General features: G+C 37.7%; 1 protein-coding gene across 1 annotated transcript; it reads right to left on the reverse strand.

Moving 5' to 3' along the window:
- Positions 1-771: 771 nt before the first annotated feature.
- Positions 772-6,269, reverse strand: LOC132151864 (large ribosomal subunit protein bL12m-like). The gene is made up of 5 exons (XM_059560344.1): positions 6,040-6,269; positions 3,526-3,718; positions 2,948-3,025; positions 1,804-1,941; positions 772-1,315 (listed from the first exon to the last, which is right to left on the reverse strand). Exons 1-5 carry the CDS (start codon positions 6,099-6,101, stop codon positions 1,199-1,201), a joined length of 588 nt encoding a protein of 195 aa, XP_059416327.1. The 5' UTR covers positions 6,102-6,269; the 3' UTR covers positions 772-1,198.
- Between the last annotated feature and the right edge of the window lie 2,887 nt (positions 6,270-9,156).

Genomic DNA, 9,156 nt, shown 5'->3' on the forward strand with positions numbered 1-9,156 from the left:
CAACAAATGTCAGCTGAATAGAAATAGAAAGTTCAAGTGTCAGAGGGCCATGTTTCTGTTTTGAAATAAATACTAAATAGAATACAGAGTGCTAGTGTTAGAAGGTCAAATGTAGATTTAAGAGATGTATTTTAGCCATTTCTTGGAGATAGGCCTTACATATATTTTCACTTTTTTTTATTAGTAAGAAATGTAAATATCTAAATTTAACAATTAGGCAAAAGAGTCTTGGTGGAAGAATATTATTGTCTCAGTGACTTACTCTGTATGGAAGCATATGGTAGCAATATTCATTTTGAAATGCAAATTGTAAAATGACAATGCATTTCTTTATTTAAATGTAAATTTTCCCATTCATATGTGCAAGTTAAATTATATAATTTACATTTGCCAATTCCTACATTAGTTTTAATGTTAATTAAAAACATTTTAACGCTTTATAAGTTGCAAAATTGAAATGAATGAACTTACCCAAATTGATTAGATGTTTAACATGTCCAAGCAAAATGATCATTTTAGAGGCATTTTTCCAAAATACATTTAGCCTTACGAGGGTGACACTTCAGAATGCATTTTCATCGTGATACCATGTGATTATTTTGTTGCAAAATGCAGTGTGAATTTCAGTCAAAAGGGTAGAAAAAAATGGTGATTTAATTCTCTGATTAAGGCAGCAGAGTTAATATGGAATTGAAATTCAGATTATAGAATTATCTCTTTAAAGTTAACTGAGATCAGTCAGTTCAGTCAAAATGCAGTGATCATAAATGATTCACCTCAGGGAAAAACGCTCTTTTATAATGTATTAATTATTGCTCTATAATCATGATGATGCATTGCAAAACACAGTACAGTCTAACATGTTTATTTAACCACAAGATAGCATCACATCCCTCTGTCAGGACAAACCCCAGTATTAAAGAGACAGACCAGCTCCGTCCTCCCTGCCCAGGACAGCACATGTGTAGCTAAAGGACAGATGGAGGAGTCAGTGATGGGTAGTGGGTGGTGTGTTTGCAGGCTCAGAGTCTGTTAAGAGTTCAGTCTGTATGTTCAACACCCAGACCACCTCCTGTAGACCAAGTGGTTATTTTAAAAGGCATTATGTTTTCTTCAAATTTCCTTTTCTCTTTTTTTTTTTGTAAAAAAGAACAAAACAGTGACTGACAGGTAACAAGTGAAGGGCCAGCGCAGATATTCACTCCAGCACCACAGTGCCTCCAGCTGTTTCTAGTGCTGCTTTCAGTTTTTCTGCTTCGTCTTTAAACACATTCACCCGGATCTCCTGAGGCAGAGACTCTACAAGCTTCTTGGCCTGTAAATGAGAGGGAAAACATCATAAGAAATGAAAATCAGCCCTTTAGAAATGAAAATCAGCAGCAAATCGTATTCACAGGAGCAAATCAGCAAATCACAGGTGTTAATGGTTAGAGAGTTGGACTTGTAACCCCAAGGTTGACGGTTCGAGTCTCAGTGTTGTAGGTGGGGGGAAGTGAATGAAAAGCGCTCTCTTCCTCTAATACCCATGGCTGAAGTGCCCTTGAGCAAGGCACTCAACCCTAGTTGCTACCCGGGCGCTGGATCTATAGCTGTCCACTGCTCCGGGTGTGTGTGTGTGTGTTCACTACTCACTGCAGTGTGTGTGCACGCACTTGAATGGGTTAAATGCAAAGCACCAATTTCAAGTATAGGTTACTGACAGATAGCAACTAACTGATGTGTGCTAAATAGTAGAGTGAATATATATTTAGATTAGCCTTCAGGCCACTGTGGCATTGAACGTAATACTTCAAAACATCTTACCTGTACAAGATTCAAACCCTCCATGCAATTCTTCACTTCTTTAATCAGTTTCACTTTGTCGGCCGCTTTGAATTCTGTCAGTTTAACTGTAAAATGGGTTTTCTCTTTCTTTGCAGGTGCCGCCTCCTCCTCTGCTGCCTGCAAATTCAGTTAAACATTACAGCAAAAACTTCACAAACACAACTGTTACAAATGCACAAAAATATACAATATTTCAAGCGCTTACAATTGAGTTTTTTACAATTACATCATTTACATTCAGGTAACAATTTTAAAAAACTACACAAAAATGCTTGAAACTGTAGCTGTCATTAACTAGGTGGAGCACTGTTTTTTGAATTTCGAATATTCATCAAATTTAAAATAAAAATCCACCACTGCATTCAAATTTTAGGTTTATCAGTGACGCATGAGATGCGATGAGGATGTCATTGCATTTTAATGTGTTTTTTATCCCTATACAGTTGAAGCCACTCGATGCGGCGCTGCTCCGTCGTTCAGTCAAAATATTGCAGAAAAAGAGAACATCAATGCGGAGATGATGTTTATGTCAAAACTGAAACCAGGCTCTTCACACAAAATGCTTATTTATTGCATTTTTTTTTATAGGGACATCTATCACTGTTGTACTCGTATATAGCACAAAATAGCTGCATGTAAAATTAATGTAAGCTCAAATAATAAAAAAAAAAACGTCTCAAGACTTTATGGCAGTTTTTCCTCATGTTTTTATATGAAAAAAGTACTCTACCATTGGTTTTCATTCCTTTGTATTAAATTGTACATACGTATACAATGCTGTTTTGTTTCTAATTACGCAACTTATTTATGCTTTCTAAACTTTTTTTTTTAAAGATAGTCTTGTTATTTTATTGCTTTGAATAAATGTGCATTAGTAATATTTTGCTCGATGCGCCCTCTTGTGGCCTCAGGAGAGAAGCCAAAAGCTTTTCCCCCCTTACTGAAATTATGCCTTTTAAACTAGAATATCATTTGGATATTGATAATATTGAAGTACAAAATTAGAATTTTGTTTTTCAGCCGTTTTCACAGCCCTACTCTAAGTTCCTAAAAACAACAACAAAGTGCATTGATCATAAGTATAGTGCCACTTACTAGTCTTGTATGACTAATAAAGCTTTACCTCAGCAGCAGGAGCAGCTGCTATCGCTGCCATTGAGCCCATGGGCATCATTCCAACATCCTGAATGTTCAGAGTTTTCTGACAGGGACAAAAAACATTTATATCAGTGTTTTAAAGATGACCACACACTAACAGAGCTGTGCAATATAGTGAATATTCACAATTTCAAATTCAACATCATATACATTGAAGAACTATATCTGACCATTAAGTTTACAAAATATTATAGACTTAAATGTCTATTTGTTTCATTAATATTAGATAAACTGCAAGTTTTTTCTCTTTCAAAAATATACTTTTAAGATTTGAAGTGCACTACAAGTGCACATTCAATCCAAGTGCACTTCTTGTGTCATTATTAATTTTTTTTTTACAGAAGTCCCAGTTAAAATATGCAGGTAAACACTTTGTGTTGTGTATGTCATAACTGTGACACTGGTGTGTATGCATTAAAATGATTAAACTTCTTTGTGTTCATTTGGAGAAAACATCAAGTCTTGATTATTTTGAACTGGATTTCTGCTGTATTTTGTGTCTTGTGTTAAACGGTCTTCTTTGGCTGGTGTTTTGTGCTGCACCTTTAGTAATTCATTGAGGTCAGACACTTCTATGAGCGTGAGGTTGGCGATGTCATTGACCAGCTGTTGGATTTTGGGAGAGTACTGCTTAGGCATCCCATCAAGAGGAGGTGCTGCAATGGCATCAGACGGACTGACAGGGCTGGTCTTGAGTGTTCGCAGGGCACACAGTGTTGCCCTCTGTAGGTTTTGTCTGTGAAATAAGTGCATTCAGACAACAATAATGAGCACAAAGAAGCAACAAATATCATTTAGTGCATCTATTCTCTGTTAGCAAATGAGCAGAAAATCAGGTTATTAGAATGACTTAAGAATCAGAAGGGCTTTATTACAAAGTATGTTTACACACACAAGGAATTTGACTTGACAACAGGAGCTTCCAGTGCAGAAGAAAGTACAGAGAGACATAGTGCAGACATACATAAGAATAACACAGTAGGGATAGAATATAACACTAATATAAGGGAAAAAAAGAAAAAAAGAAACCTACATAGGTTTTTTTTTTTTATTGTTTAGATAATTTATGTGTGATGTGTGAGCATTTGTGTTATTTGCAGTTTACAAATTTTGGATTCGGTGTATAAATATGTCAGTTGTGATGAATGATGTATAACGAAAAAAGTTTAATTGTTCAGGGTGAATATAACATGCAGGAAAAAACTGTTCTTGTGCTCTTGTTCTGGTGGTCAGTGCTCTGTAGTCCCGGCCAGAAGGCAACAGCTCGAAGAGATCGTGGGCTGGGTGTGAGGGGTCCAAGGTTATTTTCTTAGCCCTCTTTCTCACTCTGGAGATGTAAAGATCTTGGAGGCTGGAGAGAGGGGCACCTATATGGCAAACTGTTTCAGAAGCTCCTGTGGCAGGTTGAATTTCCTCAGCTGATGAAGGAAGTACAAACTCTGCTGGGCCTTTTTCACAATGGAGTCAATGTGAGTGTACATCTTCAGGTCCTGAGAGATGGTTGTGCCCAGTAATTTAAATGACTCTACTTCAGTGACAGTGACGTTCATGATGGTGAGTGGGGGGAGTGCTGGGGGGTTTCTCCTGAAGTCCATGATCATCTCCACTGTTTTTGAGCATGTTTAGCTCCAGGTTGTTATGACTGCACCTGACAGTCAGCACTTTAACTTCCTGTCTGTAAGCAGACTCGTCTCCTTCTTTGATGAGAGGTCCTTTAAAGTGCAGTCATTCTTATACAGGGAGAAGAGCAGTGGGGAGAGAACAGATCCCTGGGGGGCGTCAGTGCTGATGGTGATAGTCCTGGATGTAAGTTTGCTCATTCTCACTAGCTGCTGCCTGTCTGACAGAAAGCTAGTGATCCACTTACAGATGGAGCTGGGCACAGAGAGCTGGGTCACACATGACGGTATCGAAGGCCGAACTGAAGTCCTCAAACAGGATCCTCATGTAATTCCCAGGTCTGTCTAGGTGTTATAGGATGTAATGCAGTCCCATGTTGACTGAATCATCCACAGACCTGTTTGCTCTGTAGGTAAACTGAAGAGGATCAAGCAAGGGTCCTTCAGGAAGGCCAGGACCAGTCACTCAAATGACTTCATGACAACAGACGTGAGATCGACAGGTCTGTAATCGTTAAGTCCAGTGATTTTGGGGACTGGAGTGATGATGGACCATTTGAAGCAGCAGGGAACTTCACACAGCTCCAGTGATCTTTTTAAGGTCTGTGTTAAGATGAGGACCAGTTGGCCAGCGCAGACTTTTAAATCACTGTCTCTGATGGGACATGTAAAGTGCTGCTTGTTTAACTCATTAAATTACGGTTGAACCACTGTTTTACCAATGTTCTTACCACGTTTCTGGGCCTTGAACCTATCAGTTGCATTTATTTCTATGAAAGTCTGGGACCTCTTGTGAAAATGGATCCATTTTGCACTTTTTTTGTTGCAGAATATACCATCAGCATACTTGAGGGGGTTAGCCTATCCACAACTGACCTTTAGTAAAAAGGAGTTCACATGGTCAATGTCACAGATGTGCTTACGTTTAATTATTGACTCGACAATAAATTCTAAGGAACATTATATCAGAGCTTCTTAATTTCAACAATTTTAAAAAATAATAGTTTTCAGGTGCAAACGACAGAACAAATCCCAGGTTATCAGTGTGCTCTCAGTCTGCATGGCAGCACACAGCTTCTTTTTCAATATCGGCTGACCACTATTAGAAATATATAGAGGAAATTATACTAAAATTATTAAACCACAGAAGCCACGTGAGCTCCCATACGCGGACATTCTCGTTTAGATGCATGATCAATTCGATATCAAGTAAACATTAAAACAGTATATGAATTATGCGATTACATGCATACTGTGAGATTCAGATCTGCTGCAGGATAAAGATACATCTCATGTCAGAGTCTTATATGAGCTCCACTTTAGATCTTAATAACATCTGTGTGTGTGTGTTTCATTGACAGTGACACTGCTAACACTCTATTGTGTGAAATATTCTTGGTCAATTCTCTGTCCTTGAGGGGTTTATTCAGGCTCTTACCGGTGTGTGTTAGCCGCGGTGCGCAGCGCGATCCGGACGCAGTATCTGCTGCAGTACATCATGACCCCGACAGCACGACTACCGTTCAGTGACCGCTACAAAACGACAGGCCAGTTCACAAAACACGACTCTCTCAGCTCGAGACGGACTGTTGGACCTCCTCTAGCAGAAGCACATGGCGTCCTCCACTGGCTCTTCCTGACCTACCCACAATGCATCGCACCAGAGGAACAAAACTTTATTTATAATTCTCCCGTAGAGTTGTTTTTACAAAACCCCTCCTCTTAAAAACGCCTTTACCCTCTGGGCTTCTTCGCCCGAAAACGGGCGAAAACTTGAACGTTTTTAAATGTTTAATTTTTTTGCTTCATCGGATGGGGATGAAACTTGGTGACTTTTGTTGTATTACCTATATGAACACACAAAAAAATCAAGGAGATGATTCTGATATGTTAAAGGGTCGTAAAAAAAAAAAGTCACACTTAGCTTCCTCCCGCCCGAAAACGGGCGACATAGGAAATGAATGGGAAATATGAAAAAATAGGAAAACTCAGAGAAACTTTTGGTGGTACAAGCTACAGATCAGCAACTGTGCTGAAAAAAAGTGTACAGCAATGAAGGGGTGACACTCTAGAACATCAAGAGTGCAAATAAGATCCCCCCCCCCCCACACACACACACCCACGCACACAAACACACACACACATACACAGATAAACTGGCGACTGCAACAGCAAATTTGTAGAATATTCCACATAAAATCAATATATGAAAAAAAAAAACTTGCTCAAATGCACACACACACACACACACACACACACACACACACACACACACACACACACACACACACACACACACACACACACACACAGAGAGAGAGAGAGAGAGAGAGAGAGAGAGAAAGAGAGAAAGAGAAAGAGAGAGACTGGTAAGACTGCAACAGCAAATTTTGAGAATATGCAAAAATAAATAAATAAAAAATACAAAAAGAGACTCTCGCTCAAATGCAACACACACACACACACATACACACACACACACACACACACACACACACACATTGTGTTCCCTTTCTAACCAAATGCTATAGTTTGATTGTAATCATAATGCAAAACCTGATACTTATCTAAACATTTTTGTTAAGAAAATAAAGTAATCATCTTTTAGAATATCTAAATGTATATCTAAATAAAAAAAACGAATAAGATAGAGAAATCATGTCTAAAACAACAAAAGGAATCAAATAGCCTTTCTACATAGGATATATAGGAAGCTATAGACAGCCTACAGGCTGGTACAGGACATTACACAAAAGTGGCTATTTTTTTAAAGCCACTAGATGTTCTTCTTCTCCTGGAACATTTTTTTTTTTAGGCTAGCACTCTATTTTGATGTGAAATGCTGCATTTATTGAGTTTTTTTTTTAAAATAAATATAAAATAAAAAATGATATATTAATTCTAATGGAAAAAATAGCTCATAAAAATTATATAATTAATGCAAAGTATCATAAAAAAAATCTAAAAATTCTAAATAATAATCAGAAAACATTATAGAACAAAAATATATTTGATTGGTTATCCTGGGAAAAAGTAAAGTACAATTTTAAGGCTTCGCCCGTTTTCGGGCGGGAGGAAGCTAAGTGTGACCCATTTACGAAGAAGCCCAGAGGGTTAAAGATAAACAGCCTCATAAAACAATGTGCAAAAAATATTCAACAAAACGTTGAGAAATAAAAACCCACATGCATGGGGTTTTACAATAAAAGTATCTGAAAGACTGAGACGCATTACATAAAAGTTTTTAAAGCAAATCCTAGAAATATCGAGCTAAAATATCAGTAGGCGGAAAAAAAAGCAAAATAATGCCGCTGACAGAAAATCGAATCCCGCTTTATTTGAAAAATATCTTATTTATATGTATTAATTTACTTAATTACCATTTGGGAACAAAAAATATGACAGTCTCTCAGATACTTTCATAAACAGACGCTTCGATTGCCACTGTGCTTAAACCAAATGAAATAAAATTAATAATTAAAACAAAATACTACATTGGTTATGCAATAATAACACACAAAGAGAAAAACACTTAGCAAACCAGACAGTACGTGATTAAGTAATTAAATAAATATAAGGTCAAGCAACCAATGTAGGACCATTTGAGATAATTAACCCTCAGAAGCTTTCCATGAATAATGTCATTTCCTGATTTTGAATTTTTTCTTATACAGTTTAGTTCCACTTGTGTGGCTAATATAGCTCAAAATGTGCTTTATGGCCAAATGAAACTACGGTTTAATCAGAATCAGAGATTTCAGAGTGCTGCATAAATAAAATATTATCCTAAGGTCATTTGCATGTTCTCTTTGGTTCAAGTTCACTGTTTGTGCAGAACTTGAAGGTGAGGAGCCTCTTATTCAGGGAATCTCCTGCAGCATCTGCTGCTCCTTCACCCATCACGGAGCAAGTATCGGCAACATTTATAACATGCATGGTCCTGGCTTACAGAAATAAAGAAGTCCACCAAATGTTAATTTCTCCTGCAGCTGAGTGCAGTCAGGACAGTTTGCTGTCGGTGCTCTGGGAGCTAGCGGAGGATCAGTCTCACCATGAGCTGATTGGTCTTGAGTTGAGATCAGGCACAGGGCAGCATGTGGTGCACTTCGCTCAGGAAATGCCCTTTGTCACATGGCAGCCAACAGACATCAAGGAGGAAGCACAGAACAGGTACAGTACACAGGTTGTTTTCTTTGTTACTTGTGTAATTACAAATGTCATTATTATCAGGGTTTGTATGTGGCGTCTATGCTGCAGGATCAGGCCACTAAGGGAAAAACAGTGCTGGAGCAATCATAACATGAAAATTGAAAACAACTTATAATTCACACTGTATTAATTCACTGAATTCACACTGCAGTCCAAGTATTTTTTGTGTACCAGTAATGAGGATTTGGTAGGTTTTAACTGCTAAATTATCATAAAACAATCACAAAGCACAATCTTAATGGTCTAAAATACAGCTTCATTTATTTTTAAGCAAAATCTAATCTAATCTAAAAAATGTGACAGGACATTCTTAAGTTTCATGTTTATGACCAGCATTGATAACCTC

This window comes from Carassius carassius, chromosome 1, assembly GCF_963082965.1.
Source record: "Carassius carassius chromosome 1, fCarCar2.1, whole genome shotgun sequence".
Classification (NCBI taxonomy): Eukaryota; Metazoa; Chordata; class Actinopteri; order Cypriniformes; family Cyprinidae; genus Carassius; species Carassius carassius.